Below are 17,794 nucleotides of genomic sequence, written 5' to 3' on the forward strand. Positions count from 1 at the left end.
AAGCTTAAAAGAAACGGTAAAAACCAAAGCAGAAATAAATTAGCAGAGATGGCGGTGCTGTTATTTACAAAATATGCCACAGAAAGGTGTAAAAACTAATCTATAAGTAGCTTTGTAAAGCTACATGTATAAATGCTGTAACGTGGTAACAGTTGGAAAAAGCAGGAATTAAGGGATCCGCTTGTGAGTAATTCTTGCTTCTCTCTCTGTCTCTCTCTCTCTTTCTCCCTCTCTAGTTATTGTGATCAACTGAAAGTCTCGGAGAGTACCCACGTGCTTCAGCCCTTCCTCCCGAGTATCCTGGATGGCTTAATTCACCTAGCAGCCCAGTTCAGCTCAGAGGTCCTCAACCTGGTGATGGAGACCCTATGCATCGTTTGTACAGTAGACCCAGAATTCACAGCAAGCATGGAAAGCAAAATCTGCCCATTCACCATCGCTATTTTCCTAAAGTACAGTAACGGTATGCCACCAAAAACATGTATTATAAGGGACAGCAAGAAACGGTGGTGGTGGCTGGTGAATTTAGGTGAAAATTTTCCCTGGGTCTGATGGTCCTAAACATCTAAACAAAGACTGGCTTTCACTTAGCAAAGAGAAGAGCTTTGCTGTAGCTAAAAAGTAGAAAGCTGGGGGTGCCTGGGTGGCTCAGTCGGTTAAGCATCCAACTCTCAATTTTGGCTAAGGTCATAATCTCACACTTTGTGGGTTCGAGCCCCACGTCAGGCTCTATGCTGACAGCATGGAGCCTGCTTAGGGTTTTCTCTCTCTCTCTCTCTCCCTCTCCCTCCCTCCCTCCCTGTCTCTCTCTCTCTCTCTCTCCCTGTCTCTCTCTCTCTCTCTCTCCCTCCCTCCCCCCACTCTCTCTCTCTCTCTCTTCCCCACCCCCCACCCTGTCTCACAAAAATAAATAAACATTTTTTAAAAGGTAGGATACCTATTCCTATAACTCTTACCTGCAGTAAGAGCTGAGGAAAAAAGATAATGAGTGAAAGGTTAACTAATAAAAGGTATAATTCAGAACTTTAACAAGCAAGTAGGAAATTGAACAACTAAATCAAAATCTTCCTAAAAGAAGAGGCCTAGAGCTATAACGTACAAAGTAAGATACTGAAGAAATAGATACACACACAGGTTTATGAACAGCACTGTTCATCACATGGCTTCTATAGTAGCAAAAGTCTAGAAGTAATAAAAAAGATTAATTACCTTTATTATATCCATAAAGTAGAATACTGTGCAGCCTCTAAAAATCAAACTTCAGAGCCATGGGAAAGCGCCCACATCTAATAGAATAGATGGTTTTAAAAACTGCATTGACTATTATAATCCCAAGTTTTGGGTTTGTTGTAGACAAGGATTAACTTATAGATCTGTATATTTTAAAAATGCCAGAAAAAAACTACATCAAAATGTTAACAGTGTTCTCTCTAGATGATGGAATTCAAAGTGTTTTTCTTGAATACTTTTGTGCATTTTAAGTTTTTCAGTAGTGAGTATGTCTTAACACACACTTTACTTATGTCTTATTGTCATTAAAAAATACTGAGTTTATTTGTTTTTGTAGAAGGAGCACCAATATTGAAATAAAGGCTATAGCGGTAGAGGTTATATAATATGATACCATACTAAATATTTCATTTGATTCGCTTTTTCACTTAAAATGTGTCCCGGGGAGGTTTCCACGTTGCATTCTTAGATACATTTCATTCTTTTCAACCATTACATAATATCCAATAAATGGCTGTGTCATATTTATGTGCCCATTCTGTTAATGGACATCTACATTGTTTACAATTTTTTTCTAAAACACTGCTTCAGTGATCTCTTAACATGTATCTTAGTGCACTGCACACTTTTCTATTTTTTCATGCTAGATACAGGAGATTTTTCTTATATAGGTAAGGTAGGTCACACTAAAGTTTTGTTTCTTCACAGCCCTGCTTTCTGAGGATTGGCCTTGGAAATGCTTTAGGAGTTCTTTTTTCTATCATGACTACCCAGTAGGAGATGTATATGATTCCCCTTCAACATGTGAGAACCTGACAATGAGTATTTTGGCAATTTTTGAAACTTTCATGTCTTCTTAACAAAGTAATCAGCGGGTTTTTCTTTTCCTTAAGCATTTGGTTTCCTAATCAATCCAGGTTTCATAAGAATAAAGACATTCAAGATTTGTCCCAGAATTGGAATTTAGGAACCAAAACAGATGAACATATGGGAAGAGGAAACAAAGAGAGAGCAAGCAAGGAAAGCAAATCATAAGAGACTCATAATGATAGAGAACAAACTGAGGGTTGACGGAGGGAAGTGGGTGGGGGATGGGCTAGATGGGTGATGGATATTAAGGAGGGCACTTGTTATGAAGAGCACTGGATGCTTAATGGAAGTGATGAATCTCTAAATTCTACTCCTGAAACCAATATCACACTATAGGTTAACTAACTAGAATTAAAATGAAAATTTGGAACTTGAAAAAAAATAGTTGCTCCAGAAAAAGAGCCAAATTTTGTTTTAGGAGAGGCTGTTACTGACTAGTCCCTGACTTAATGAAACCATGCATATTTTAGCTGTTGGAGATTTAGCATCTCTCCTGACCTTTTAGATTATTCACATGGCCTCACTAGGTCCCAGGTGTGTGATATGTAAGCAAAGCAGAAGCTGTTAACTTAGGTTAGACCCAAACGATAGGTATCATTAATCCAGAAGCACATGCAGACCATTGGATGGGGGGGATTCTGTGTTGCCTTATCCACTTCAGATCCTGTCGTCGCCTCGCTGGCTCAGGATATCTTCAAGGAGCTGTCTCAGATTGAAGCCTGTCAGGGCCCAATGCAGATGAGGCTGATTCCCACTCTAGTGAGCATAATGCAGGCCCCAGCGGACAAGATCCCTGCAGGGCTGTGTGCGGTAAGTGGCTTCAAGGCCAGTACTGGTGTGGGTGTAGGTATAAGAACAAGAATGTGTGCATGCTCTGCAAATGTCACCTGTAGATCCCACCTAGCTGATGGGAAACCAATAGCGTAAGAGATTCATGGGGTGATTTTCCTGGGCTACTTTGCCCACAAGGACAGTGAATAGGTGATTCTTGAGGCTTTAAGAAAACATCTCTTCCTGTTCCATTGTTGCCCTCAGTGAATTGAACAGAATGCCATTACTACACAGCACCACTCAGTACATCACCAGGCTATCCATTCTGCTGCCAGACACTGCCCACCCCCATATCGAAGCAGTTAAGAGCTATCAGGAGGAGACTGAGAGTACTATCTACTATCTAATTATGCCTTTCTTTCAGAACCGTTCATTAATGAAAATTAATGCACTTTCTTGGCGTTGCTGTGTTGTATCCGTACAATAAAGATCTTAGTTATAGGGCACCTCCTACCCCCACCTAATTAGAAATTAGAGGCAATTTCTAATTCTTTTTTTGTTTTCCATTCTTCAGACCGCCATTGATATCCTGACCACAGTAGTACGGAATACAAAGCCTCCCCTTTCCCAGCTACTCATCTGCCAAGCTTTCCCTGCTGTGGCACAGTGCACCCTTCACACAGATGACAACGCCACTATGCAGGTATCTTGAGCCATGGTGACCAGAAAAGGAACGAGCTCCCAGCCACGGGCTTATAGCAGGATGAGAGGCCTGACAGTCTCATGTTTTTGAGATCTAAGTCCCTCAAACCCATAGTTAAGCAAGGGACCCAGGAGTCCAGACTGTGGAAGCCAAACATGCTCTGCTTTGGGATATGTTGTTTTTTTAAAAGTATGGATGTGAGACATTCTACCCATCTCTGTCTGGGTATTGCTACGGTGAACAAGGGTACAGACATAGGAGCTACACGAAAAGCCTTCTCTGACTTAAAGTGAGCAAAGTATTAGCTCTTTGAAAATCTCTAGGTAGACATGGTTCATACAGGTCTGTCTGTATTCCCACAAAGACCTGTAGTACCCCTAATCACTGCTACATCTTAGACATGTTTTTCCAGTACCAGAGGTAGACCTGTATGGTTAAAACTTGGTTTGCTTGGCCAGTATCCCTTGTGATCAGAAGTGTGCATTTTCGAGGTAGCTGATGAGGTAAAGCGAGGAACATGTAGTGCATGGCTGTATCTTTAACAGTAAATTCCTGACTCCAGTAGTATGTGCCCACCACAGACCCTGTGGGCTCATCACTCTTATGTGGCATAGGCCTCTAAGAGTTGCATCTGCCCATGCAGACTGAGGGCCTCCTGGCATCTGGCCCCCTGTTGCTAATGTCATTTGCCACCTTTGTCTCCTCAGAATGGTGGAGAGTGCTTGCGGGCTTATGTGTCAGTGACGCTGGAGCAGGTGGCCCAGTGGCATGACGAGCAGGGCCACAATGGGCTGTGGTACGTGATGCAAGTGGTGAGCCAGCTCCTGGACCCCCGCACCTCAGAGTTCACTGCTGCCTTTGTGGGTCGCCTCGTCTCCACCCTCATCTCTAAGGCAGGGCGGGAGCTGGGGGAGAATCTGGACCAGATTCTTCGTGCCATCCTCAGTAAGATGCAGCAGGCAGAGACGCTCAGTGTCATGCAGGTGAGACAGTAGTGGGGAGCTGGGCTTTCCCAACCCCAGGTGGTGGAGATGGAAATCAGTGCAGGTCCTGAGGGGCTGGGTTGGGTTGAGTTGGGTTTGGTTTGGTTTTTGAGAGAGAGAGAGAGCATGAGGGTGGGAGGAGCAGAGAGAGAGGGAGACACAGAATCCAAGGCAGGCTGCAGGTTCTGAGCTGTCAGCACAGAGCCCGACACGGGGCTTCAAATCACAAACTGCAAGATTATGACCTGAGCCACCCTAGTACCCCAGTCCTGAGTTATGTTACTCTGTCTTACTGTCTTTGTAGAACAGTTAAGTAAAATCTCTTCTGACCTGCGAAATCCCGACAAGGAAATCTCCATGTTCTCCTCTTTTTCTCAACTGGCCAGCCCCACTCCCTCTCATCTCCTCTGAAATTGTTTACCCTGAAGCGATGTTCTTCTTGTTACTTCCTAGTCCCTGATCATGGTGTTCGCTCATCTGGTGCACACGCAGCTGGAACCCCTCCTGGAGTTCCTGTGCAGCCTCCCAGGACCTACTGGCAAACCTGCCCTGGAGTTTGTGATGGCCGAGTGGACGAGTCGACAGCATCTGTTCTATGGACAATATGAGGGCAAAGTCAGGTAGGGCCCATCTTTCTTCTCTGGGCATTCTTCCTCTCCTTGTATTTCTTTCCCTGACTTGCTCCATTGATTTTTGTTCAATATATCAGACTGCTCCTTGTCTTCCTTTCTTCCTCTGTTTCTTTATTGCTAATCTATGTCTTTGAATAGCTGCCATCTTGAAACTCCCAAAACACAGTCAACACACATCGAACATTTTACCCCCCCACTGCTGGCCAGAGATTGTCCTCTGCCAGACTTCACCCAGCCAAATACTGCTAGTGGCTTATTCTTTATAAACCCAAGCCATCAGGGGCGCCTGGGTGGCTTAGTCGGTTAAGCGTCTGACTTTCGCTTAGGTCATGATCTCGTGGTTCGTGGGTTCGAGCCCCACGTCGGGCTCTGTGCTGACTGCCAGCTCAGAGCCTGGAGCCTGTTTCAGATTCTGTGACTCCCTCTCTCTCTGACCCAACCCTGCTCACGCTGTCTCTCTCTCTCCTAGAAATAAATAAAACATTAAAAAAAAATTTTTAACGTTTAAAAAAAAAAAAAACCCAAGCCATCTAATCTTGGCTCCCTAACTTCCTGTCCTAGACTTGCCTCTCACTGGCTCTCATCACCCCATTGTACCTTCCAGTGTGGCCAGCCCCTGTGATTCTTGCCCGCTCCAACTTTGTTCCAAAAGTTCAAAAGCTCTCAAGAGGCCATCCTCATGAACACTAAATCCCAATTTCAGCTGAGCTCTCTTATCTCTCCTAATTAGTCGTGAACAGAATTTTCATCATCAAAGAGAGTTTTAGGGCATAATTGCTTCTCTCCTTGGAGTGAACTCTAGATGGGTGGCTGATCGACCCTTTTTGACTCTTCCTTGCCAGCTCTGTGGCACTGTGTAAACTGCTCCAGCATGGCATCAATGCAGATGACAAACGGCTACAGGATATCCGCGTGAAGGGAGAGGAGATCTACAGCATGGACGAGGGCATCCGCACCCGCTCGAAGTCAGCCAAAAGTGGGTGACGCCACTGCCCTCCAGTCCCCTCCCTAGGGGCTAAGGATGTGTGGGGTGGAAGGCGTAGATGTAGTATGATCTAGATTTTTAAAATACAGTTGTTAGTGATAGGTTCGATAAAATGGAACAGAAAACTATAGGTAAATGGGATCAGAACATATGGTTCCTTCCTGTTGCTGAAAATTGCCAAAGCAATCTCGGATACCAAAGCTCCCCAGCTTCCAGCTTCATTCAAGGACTCTAATACCCATTTTCGGCATGTCTTTGTTATTGGGTTGCTTTCATTGATGTGTAGGCGGTGAATGCAAAGCTGCCCTCTTCAACTGTAGCTTTCTAATCACCCGTGCTGTTTCTCAAACTGCAAGTCATGGGGACTGGAGTACTATGCTCTGTACAGTCACTTGGTGTCCAAGATTTATTACCACCAAATACCTATCTCCTTTAGCTCCTGAGCTCTCTTAGCTGTCCTAACTTCTAAACTCTTGTAACACCAAGCAGCATGAAATTATTTAACTTTAAATCGTTCTGTGGCAGCTAGATATAGTCTGGGGTGGTGGAAAGCCTGAGGGATGGTGACCTGTGTCTGGTGAGCAGCCCTGCAGGAGGTCGGAAGGCACTGCCAGAAGTGAGCCCACTGAAAGCCTGCCTAGAAGCATTTCCATTCCTTTCCAGACCCTGAGCGCTGGACAAACATTCCTTTACTGGTCAAGATCTTGAAGCTGATCATCAATGAGCTGTCCAATGTCATGGAGGCCAACGCCGCACGCCAGGCCACTCCTGCAGAGTGGGGCCAAGGTGCACCAGGCCCTTATTCCCAGCAAACTTTTAAGCCTGCCAGATCAAGTTACAAATACTCAAATTATCGATTTGGTTTATTGAGGCACTGAGGTATTTTTAATGTTTACTGCATGCCTGCCTTGTGGCTGGCATTGCTGCACATGTGAAGGGCTGCTCTTCGGGTCTACCTTGTACAGTCTCTTCAGGGGCTGGGGCGGGAGGCGGCCAGGAGGCAGGCAGCTTAGCCCTTTCTGCTTGGTTTTCCTCAAGAGCTTTTCAACCTTTTAGGTACCCACCAGAACACCCTCGTTTCTTCCATTCAGGCTCATTGGGAGGGCTTAGCCACAGGCCACATTGCAGAAACCCTTGGGACCCTCCTATTCTGGCCTGTTTACGTTTGGGAAGGGAAAAATCTGTGAGTATGCTCCAGCTGCTTTTCATCTCCAAGCAGATGAATCCAATGATATGTGGGAGGACCAGGAGGAGGACGAGGAGGAGGAAGAGGACGGTTTAGCTGGCCAACTCTTATCTGACATCCTCGCTACAAGTAAATATGGTAAGTGGTTTGGAAGAGGAGAGCCACGCTAAATACCACTGGTACCAAGAATGGGGTGCCAAAGAAAGGGGAGATGTGGGCCTCACAGGGGACATTCCTTGGGCTTTTTAGCCCTTCTCCCTCAGCCCTGTGGTGATGCCTCCCCACTTGGGGCCCAGTCGGCCTCTGCCCTGACCCCTCTCTGTGTTGGCTCTAACAGAGGAGGATTACTACGAAGATGACGAGGAAGATGATCCTGATGCCCTGAAGGATCCTCTCTATCAGATTGACCTGCAGGTGAGAATGTCCAGAAAAGACAGATGTCTTGCAAGTGACAAAGTTTCAAGCCACAGAAACAGGAATATAGGCTCAAACCCCTTCATAGTTCATCCTGGCAGCCTCAGGGCACAGAGTTCCCGTCTTGCCAGGTAGTCCGAGGCTCTGGGTGGGCTGGGACTTGGCACCGTAGTGTTTTATACCTACAAGTGTCGCGGTCCAGCTTCTTAAAACCCAGCTACGTTGTGTATTGGGAAAATTGGTTTCTTTATGGAATTTAGTCTCTGGGTCGAACCTGAACTAGATCCAAGAATGTAGAAAGTCATCCCTCCAGGGTGCTGGCACTTGTCGAACAGCCAGTGCTTCGTGCTTCCTGTACCGCTTGTAGTTCTTGCCCCTTACAGATGGTAAGCCTGAGAACCTGCAGTAATACCACTCTTTGTCTTCTCTCCAGGCCTATCTCACAGACTTCCTCTGCCAGTTCGCTCAGCAGCCCTGCTACGTAATGTTCTCAGGCCACCTTAATGACAACGAGAGGCGGGTTCTTCAGACCATTGGCATCTAAAAAAGGGAGACTTTCCAAATCTGCTCCTCCTGGTCCAGCCACAGACCATTTTTGCAGCCCTTAACTGGCCTTGAGCTGTACTTTCTTTTCAACCTAGAGTGGCCTCCTGACTTGGCCCTTGGCCTTTGCAGAGTGACACTGACAATTCAGACCAAGGTCACCAGTGCTGTCACTTAGGAATACTGGAACAAAGGACATTTCTCAAAAGTCCCTCTGAAGATACTCCATCTCTAGGACCTTTTTCTCCCCAACTGTGCCCCCACCTCTGTTCCTAAAGTCCTCTGCTGGCCACTCCAGAAACATATTGCCCAGAAGGATTATGTGTTCATGGATTATTTTGCCCCACCGAAGGAGCACAGGAAGTCACAACCATTTACCTTCTAAAACAGACCTGTGTACTTTTATAGGACATCTGATGTGTTCAGATAGGAATACCCTTGAGAGATGATAATGCTTTCTGCTCTTCGCCACAGATGCTCTGGGTTTTCCATAGGAACGAGAGGGAGCAGCCACATTTTGGACCCCTCCCCCCCTCCCTCCAGTGACCTCTCCTTGTCTCCCTCCTACAACACTAAGGCTCCTCTGTCACAGGAAGTCCTTTTATTTTTGCCTCGTTGCATGACATAGCCCCTCCCCCCAAGCTATTCCTGTGTTTACATGCACACACAAAATCAGCCAGACAGATGGCAATTTGTTTTTCCTTTTTTAGAAAAAAAAAATGGGAAAAACATTTTTTTTAAAGTCCACCTAACCCAACTATATTTAATATTCCTTTCCCACATATCACCACACAGTCTGATATTCAAAGGTTACCCCCTCTCCCTCAGGAATCCTCTAAAGTGGTTAAGTTGTAGCCCTCAAATTTGCAATGTGTATTTTTCTAGGAGAGTAAAGTAATCTTTACAAATGAATTTAGTCTGCATGGTATAAGGTGTCCCAGCACCTCTGCCTTCTGTTCCTTTTAGAAGGAAAATAAAAATAAGGGGGAAAGGATTAGGCAGAGCCATGTACACACCCTAGTGTGTTTTAGCTAACCTAGCCCAAAATGATTCTTAAAGAACTGGTATTATCCAATCAAATATTTTTAAGGAAAGTCCCTTAATTGGGAAATGCAGTCATTGTGGGTTTAAAAAGTGAGTGAGGATAACCAGTCAAGGGGAGGAAGGTAAAAACCCAGCATTCCCTTTTTTTATAGTGCCCATGCCTATTGCCCCAATTTCAGCAGCTACAGAAGATTTCTTTAGATTGATGGTCAAGTCTCTATTCTCAAGAAAAGGGCTCCACTTGTGGGGCATTTACCGTACAGGACTGTTCAGGAAGCCTAAGGATTTTGTAGCTAATAGTGATTTCACACCACTAGGTGTCCCTGGTGTACAACTCCCACATCCGACTGAGTTGGGAAAAGTGTCTGTTAAAGTCACTATCTTTATAAAGTCTGAGGGCGTGTGCACAGCCTGGTCTACCAGCCAGGTTCTGAGACTAATAACTGCCCCTGCTATTTCTCTCCCTTGAGTTGGGGGAGCCACTCATACTGGGGAAATGATGGAAGTCTGGCTAATTGGTGCTCAGGAAAACCAGTCTGAGCCTTAGAAACTCACTTCATGGTTATTGATCTCAAGGCAGTGCCAGTTGGTTTCAGTGCTGAAGGTTCCACAGGGCCAAATCAACCCCTGGTTGTGGCACAAAAGAATGGTCTCATGCCAGTGGCATTGGACTGCTGAGTTTGGGAAGGCTTGGGGCTTTCACACAGACTGAGAATGATATGGACCCCTCCTGGGTCCACTAATTACAAAAAAAGTCTATCTCGTGCCAAAAATGGTCTCCTGACAAGGGTCGTCCTCTCTTCCTGCTCTCTCGCTGGTTTAGGGGGACGGACTAGAAAACTTGAGTTCTAAAGGCAGGGGTCAGAGGATCACCTGAGGGGCCACCCCTGCCCAATAGACATACTGTTGTCCATAAGAGCAGAGGGTCTTGGACCCTTTGTGTGCAGGCACTTCCTGTGCTCCCAGAGCATTTCAATCATCCCATTTAACCTTTATATAGCAGGTACACAGTAGATGGTATTCCCATTCTATCAGTGAAGAAGAGAGTTCAGAGACTACATCCAACGTCTGCAGGAAGAAAAAAAGATCTGCTTGAGCCCAGTAGTATTGACAAAAAGTTGAACTCCAGCTCCTTTTTGTCTCCTGTGGTTTTGGCCAAAGAACTAGCTTCAGTCTGAAAAGGTCAGGGCTAACCGGTTAGAAGGAGTTGAAGTTCAAGATAAGATAAACAAGGGAATAAGAGTGCTGAGCTGCTCTAAAATTCTCCAGGTTTCCTGACCCTGGTGAGTAACAGCTAGCATACCAACGGCTTTCCCAAGACTATTGAGCTCTTAGTGGAAGGAACTGAAAGGAAAATGGAGGAAATACCAGAAGACAAAAGGAGATAGAAGTCCAAGAACCGAAGGAAACTAGTTTCCACAAGTCCGCACCAGGTGTGTGATAATTGGTCAGGGACTAGGAACTGATAGCTGACGAAAGCCAATAAATAGGAATGTTGTGATCCCTGGGGTATAATAGATGTTATGAATTCAGAACAAATGGTGCCAAACTAGCCTCCTAGTCTGATTTTCTTAACAGATTAGATAAAATCTGGACATGGTAACATCAAAGCATTAGGGAGATAGAGAAGTTGGTCACTGGCCACCAACTCTCAGACTACAAATTGGCCTATTGTGGAATGGCTTATGCTGTGCCCCAGGGCTCTGTCCTTGGCCCCTCCTTTGATATTAATGACAGATGAGGGAGTTTTTTTTAATGCCTTACCCATTCCAAAAGGATCTGAGGCCATTTATAAGAGAAACCCTACTAGATAGGAGAGATGCTGATCAGATTTTTAGATAACAGGAACCCCTGGGAAGGATGACAACTTAGGATCCAAACAAACAATGTCCATAAGCTGTAAAAATGGGCAGAATTTAAAGGTAAGATTGTTTCAAAACCCAGATTGATGAGTATGAAGAAAGTTAAGGATTGCAGAGTGCTGTGCTCTTAACAATTCTGCGTGCAAGTAATAAGTGTTTATGATGAACTGTTAACGTGTCTTCACTAAACTCCAGTGTAGTCCTGGCTGGGGTAGTAGAAACAGGTTGTGTAAGATCATTTCAGCCTTCTGTGCCTGTCGGCAATCCTAGAGTGCTGTGTTCCGTTACGGTGCTCAAGCAAGAGGCTCCCTGACCGACGGCGAGCCCAGCTGCAAGAGGAGAACCGAGAACTGGAGGGCCTAAGCTGCATCAAGGGGAAGAAACGTGAAGGAGCTGAGAAGACTCAGGGAACACAGGACACTGCTTTGGAACATGAAAGGGTTGTCCAGTGAAAGATACACTTCTCACCCCAGCCAGGCAGACCTGTGGTCAATGAGTAGTTAATAAACTCCAAGCCAAATTCTGGCTATTATATGTTTATTCTGTTCAGCAAATACTAAATTTCTCTTACACGCAAGGCCAGTGCTAGACGCCGGAGAGGCTTGGCCCCTTCCCTCCAGAAGCTAGTCTCGTAGCGGGGGCAAAAGTAGTGCAACAAATGTGGGGAGTACCGTGAGAGGAAGAAGTACTGTGGTCAATCCCTGGTACCCAAAAAAAAGGAAATGGTCAATGGTAAGTGGGAGAAGTCAGAGTTGCATGGAGAAGGTGACCCTTGACCTGCAAGGCGGCTAACAACTGCTGAGGTTTCAGGAGCACTCACAAAATGCCAGTGACTGTTCCAAAGTGTTGGATTATCTCGTGTAGACCATCTAATAACTTTACAAAGTGCACAATTCTGTTTACCCCATCTACAGACTGATGGAACCAAGGCACAGAGATATTAAATGTTACCTGTCGAAAGTCACATAGTAAAGTGTGTGATTCTGATCCAAGTGGATTTCACTTTTTGCCAGTTCTCTGTCTTGCCCCCCACCCCCCATGCATTTGCCAGGCAGATGAGGGTGGGGTAGGCACTCCAGAGAAAAGAAAAGGTCCTTGATGGAACAGGATTGCATTTTCACAGCTTACATGAAGGTTAAAAGTATTGGAATTTATAGTTCACAGGGCTCTTGGCCAGAAGTAAGCAGGAAGGACAAGTGAGAGCCAGACAGTGAAGGATCCTGTCGGTCTTTTTTCAGGGAATGGGGGACCACTCAAGAATTTTAGGCAGAGCAGTGACATGATCAGGTTTGCATTTTATTTATTTTTTTAATGTTTATTTTTGAGAGAGAGAGAGAGAGCACAAGCTGTAGAGGGGCAGAGAGAGGGAGACAACAGAATCTGAAGCAGGCTCCAGGCTCCGAGCTGTCAGCACAGAGCTCAATGCAGGGCTTGAACTTGTGAACCTTGAGATCATGACGTGAGCCCAAGTTGGGATTCTCAACCAACTGAGCCACGCAGGTGCCTCCAGGTTTGCATTTTAGAAAGAATACTGATGTCTGTCCAGACAGGACTAGAAAGGAAGGCTAGAGGCAGAAGTGCAGTGAGAGAACCAAGAACCTGGACTGGGCGGTAACCGGAGGGGTTGGGGTGTAAGAAGTCAGACAGTGAGAAGTTGACAAGGGTGGGTCTAAAGGACCGGATGGTGGATAGAGATAGGTCTTCCAAAAATGACAGCTGACATGGGTTAACTAGACCTGCACCACACTTTGTCAGGATTTGGGTAGCAAAGAAACCAAAAGTAATTGTTAATAAAATTCCACCATTTGTGAATTATTTACCTTTTTCTGATGGATTGGTACAAGTTTAACAATCTAACAAGGACTCTCACATTCTTTTTTTCTTCTTGGGGGGGTGGTTTTTGTTTTGAGTAGGTGAAAAAGGGGTGGCATCAGCTGTCTTCCTAAAATTGCTAATTACCCTGGGTCTGTTAGACTTGTATGGTACACATGATTTTATAGCAGATGTGCCGCAGGAAGAACGATGAGGAAGCGCTGGGCCGACTAGAAGGTCTAGGAAGTCCCTTCAAGTCTTAAGTTGGTCTGACTTGGCATGATTCCATAGCTAGAAAGTGAAGGAGCTGGGGTAAATGACATCCCCTGGGATCCTAGGTTCCCATATTTGTGAAGTGGAAAATACTCGCCTCAGAGTTGTAGTTAGAATTCAAGATGTCTTAATTGAAGCACTTCAAATGGAAGAGCGTGCCTCTTTCCTCCGAGTCTCCCCCACCCTCCGGTAGCTGGGAGCTATGTTTGGCTCAGTCTCCCTGACTCACTGGATTAGAATGACTCAATTCAGTTCCACAGATGCTGCTGCTAAATTAGGGTCTCCGTGAGCCTTTGGGAGGACAGCTCCGTGAGAAGTGCCGCAGCACCGCCATCCTGCCCAGGAACGGGATCGAAACAGGTGGTGGCTACAGCCCTGCCTTCCACCTGCTACCATGTTTCTGTGATGATCTGTGTGATCAGTGTATTTGTTTGTTTTCACTAGACTTTGTCCCTCTACCTATTCCAAGAACATAGCCAAATTCTTTGCATCTTCTTGCCTTAGTTGCTTTTGCAGGGTGGAAAGCAGAGCTGCTTGAGGATAGCCATGCTTCTGGATCCTCTGGTAAAAGCTTGAGTGAACTGAGACAAGGCCCAGGGTCGTGAAGGAAGAAAGAAAAGGAGAGGGGCGCCAGAAAATGAGAAGGAACAGAAGTCCGTGGGGCCTGAGTGGTGAGGACCTTTATCTGATCCTGGCAGAGCACTTGGGGACAGAAGAACTTCCTAAGGGAAGGGCTGCCTGCAGTTCCCGGGGAGGCTGGATACCGGGCACCAGGCCTCGCTGGAACAGTTCCTGGGCCTGCAGCATATCGGCCAGGATGGTTGTGCTTGCAGGCCCCTGGCTGACAGACAACAAGGCCTGCAGGGTTCACCCCCAGGACTGTACCTTGTGTGAGATCCCAGGACCTTTTCATGATCCTGTAAGGGGGAGCAAACCATAATGACGACAGACAATTCCCCCACCAGCTGTGAGGATAGAGACTCCATCTGATCTAACTGGATTAAAAGAGAATAAATGTGGCACTTCTTCCACACCAGGTTTGGGGATTACAAATTCATACCTGATCGCACATCCCTCACTGGCTTGGCTCCCTTGCCTCATTCCTGACTCACAGAGGTTCACTAGCAAGAGCACAGAACTACATGTGGAGGCAAGAGGCTTGGGTTCCTGCCCAAACTCTGCTAGTGAACTATTACGCGACCCTGAGTAAATTCTTTTTCCATTGAACAGGGAGAGCGAGAGAATGGGCCAGAGCACCACTGCCAGATGACCTGGGGATTCTCCCGCGTTTGAGCCATAGTCCATTTACAAATGAGGAAACCAAGCCCAGAGGAGTTAGGTGGTCTCTCCAAGTTTGCAGAGCCAGCAAGTGGCAGGGCAGGACTCGTGCTCTGGCTAGGGGCTCAGGGCGTGCATTCCAGAGCCAGACTGCTTGGTTTGAATCCTGGCTCTGCCATCTACCAGTGGGCAAACTACCTAAATTATCTGTGCCTCCGCTTTCTCATCCACATAATAGGTATAATAGTAGTTTTCTGCTTCATGAAGTCATTTTGAGGATTAAAGTCAACACAATACAAGGGACCATGGAGTGCTGCCTCATAGCAAGTAGTAATTTCCGCCATTAGTCTAATTCCAAGCCTAAAGCAACTCTCACTACCCAGACTTGTCCTTGCAGAAGACAGGCCAACAAAGGCCCTGTACCTCTGTTGGTCCAGCAATATCCACCGGTGCAGATGATTAACAAGGCAAGGCTGAAAACAGAGACCCCAGGGTGACCCTCCAGCTGAGGCCTATGTCCCCAAACCCTTCCCAGGAGAGGGAGCGAGGATAAACAAAAGAGCTGTAAACAGAAACTTCTTCCTTCCTTACCCTCAGATCCCAAAATAACACTTGTCTGCCCCCACCCTGCCCAGCTGGCAGAGGTACAGTCTGAGTAAAGTGCCATTTAAAGATAACCTGGCCCTCCCCGTCTGCCCCACTGGCTGGGCTGGCCTCCTGAGGCTGGGCACCAGCTGCCTGGGACTGCTAATGCTTCCACAGCCCCCCAGGGCAGGCTGCTCCAAAGATACCACCCGAGCCAGCCCAGCTAACCCCTCCTTTCCTGAAGCCCAGGGCTGCGGAAGTTCTGCCCAGGCTGACCCGGGCCTCTGCAAAGCAGCAGAAGCCAGGGGGAGGTAATCCTGCAAAGGCATTGCTAAAACTCCTCTAAGGAAGAGTGCTCCTTCCTACCAGTAGCCGGGCCAGCAGTAAGGCTGATCCCTACCGACTTTCACCCACTCCCAGACCCCTCCCACCGAGAGGGCAGAGTCACAGTCTTTCATCTGCAGTGAGAAAAGTTTAAAGCTAGACACCAGGGAAGACCTTATGTTGCAGGAGAGATGTTTGTTTATTTGGGGACAGCGGGAGCCAAGAGATCTGGTTCCTGTAGTCCCCAGCTAAGCCATGAGACCTTGGCCAAGTTTCTCCTGGGCCTTGCTCCCCCACCAGCTCTGGGTTGCAAGGAAGAATCAGTGTGTCTGTGACACCCTGAAGTAGGGTGTAATGAGATTAAATCAAAATGAAGAAAGGGCTCAGGGTCCTTGGGAAGAAGGAATTACTGCAGGAGGTGACTGTGCCACAGGACAGCTGGGAAGAGGACTGGAGAAAGCACGGCCGCCTCCTGAGGAAAGCACTAGACCAGCCGGAGGCAAGTAGGGGAGAGGAAGGGAGCTCCCCTTAACTCACAGAGGCTCAAAATCCCCCTAGGGCAGAGAGCTGGGTGTGGCGGGAGCCTCTGGAACGGAGGCTCCAAGACCCTGGTTCCGGGAAGGCAGGAAGACCCCAGGAGAGCACAGGCGGGCCTACCCGGTCACCTCCGATTTGAAGAGGAGCAAGAAGGGGGTTGGGCGGAGCCCTGCACTGGTCATTCAGCACAGCAGTGAGATGACTCAGCAACCCCCGGGTACCACAGCCCCAGGCGAAGCCCAAACTGGGTCACAGGCATGGTCCTAGCCCCTCCTCTCCGCCAGCCTGCCAGGCTTCCACCGCCCTTCCCCACTCTAAATATCCCACTACCTTCCCACACAGACTCCTGCTGGGGACGAGGGCCGGGTATCATCGGTTCCCCAAGTACGCATGCTCCATTTGCCAAGCATAGCACCGAGCATTTTAGACACGACACAGGAGAGGCAAGCGGTGGGGTGAAAGGGCCTGGACTTTGAAGTCCCAGAAGCCAACCTTCAAATCCCAGCCGTGTAAGCCAGGGAAATTCACGTCCAGCCTCTGTACAATGGACAAACTCATTTGCGGTGTTAGCCGTCAGTAGTATTATCATGTTCCAGGCACCCTAGGGAGAGCCTGCTACCAGCAAAGTTCATATTTTGTCTCATCGCACATTAATTACTGTCTGCCTCTCCTATTCCAGGAAAGTGCCTCTGCCCCTCACTGGGGCCCGGGAGACTGGCTTGGTGAGGGGAAGAGGCTCCTGTGTGCCCTGAGTAAGAGGAGGTACAATGAAGGCCCTTCACGCCTGGAGATTTGGACAAGCCCTTTCTCAGGGCCCCCAGTCCCTCCCCGGCGCTCCCACCCGGCCTCTTCCCATCCCCCGCCCAGTTCCATGGGCTCTGGCAGGACCCGGGTCCACACGGCAACACAGCGAGCCTCGGCCCTCCATCTCCAGGCTCCCCCAGCGCTGTCAGTTCTGCTCGCTGGCCCCTGCCCACAGCCCCTTCCCCATCCTCTGTCCCACTGTCAACACTCCCACTCTGTGGACTGAGAAGTTTTCCTGGCATTTTACAGTTAGGAAAATCACTGATGGCGCTGCGAGAGTTAGGTGTCATGGCCAGCTGGAAGCATCAACCAGGTTGAGATTGGAGGGCTAGTGGGAGGAATAAAGGAGAAAAAAAAAGCAGGAAGTGCTAGAAAAGGATGAATTTGGGGAGGCATGTGGTTTCGCTTTGCTTGGTTTTGTTTTGTTTTGTTTTACTTGGACAGACCTGAGATTTTGTTTTGCTCTGGGGAAAGAAGATGATTAGAAAGGAGAAACTGGGGTGCCTGGGTGGTTCACAGTTGGTTAAGTGTCCGACTTCAGCTCCGGGTCATGATCTCGCAGTTCATGGGTTCAAGCCCCACATCAGGCTCTGTGCTGACAGCTCAGAGCCTGGAGCCTGCTTTGGATTCTGTGTCTCCCTCTCTGTTCCTCTCCGGCTCACACTGTCTCTCTCTCTCAAAATAAATAAATAAATAAATAAATAAAGCATTAAAAAAATTCTTTAAGACAGGAGAAACTAAGGACACTGAAGAGACAAGATAATGCTGAGAGAGAGAGCAGATGGGGTCTAGGAGTACACATGGAAGGATCAGCCTTGGCCCAGGAGGTGAGACAACCCTTCCTCTGAGAGTCCTTCAACCAACAACGATCACCTAGGGCCAGGGCTGGGTGACAGCAGTGAACACAATGGCCACATGGCCCAGCATTCCTGGAGCTCGTGCACTAGGAAAGAAGACA

The 17,794-nt window shown here is 47.4% G+C and overlaps 1 protein-coding gene across 1 annotated transcript in view; it reads left to right on the forward strand.

The window, feature by feature from the left end:
* The window catches only part of IPO9 (importin 9), a 53,466-nt gene extending 41,714 nt beyond the window's left edge, over positions 1-11,752 (forward strand). The window contains exons 15-24 of the mRNA XM_039227488.1: positions 237-463; positions 2,762-2,910; positions 3,446-3,574; positions 4,282-4,557; positions 5,011-5,177; positions 6,032-6,165; positions 6,838-6,960; positions 7,394-7,498; positions 7,698-7,774; positions 8,208-11,752. Coding sequence (XP_039083419.1) covers positions 237-463; positions 2,762-2,910; positions 3,446-3,574; positions 4,282-4,557; positions 5,011-5,177; positions 6,032-6,165; positions 6,838-6,960; positions 7,394-7,498; positions 7,698-7,774; positions 8,208-8,318 — 1,498 coding nt within the window. The 3' untranslated portion in view covers positions 8,319-11,752. The remainder of the gene's footprint in view (positions 1-236; positions 464-2,761; positions 2,911-3,445; positions 3,575-4,281; positions 4,558-5,010; positions 5,178-6,031; positions 6,166-6,837; positions 6,961-7,393; positions 7,499-7,697; positions 7,775-8,207) is intronic.
* Positions 11,753-17,794: the final 6,042 nt, after the last annotated feature.

This window comes from Hyaena hyaena, unplaced genomic scaffold (genome assembly GCF_003009895.1).
Source record: "Hyaena hyaena isolate Hyena2069 unplaced genomic scaffold, ASM300989v1 scaffold_28, whole genome shotgun sequence".
Lineage (NCBI taxonomy): Eukaryota > Metazoa > Chordata > Mammalia > Carnivora > Hyaenidae > Hyaena > Hyaena hyaena.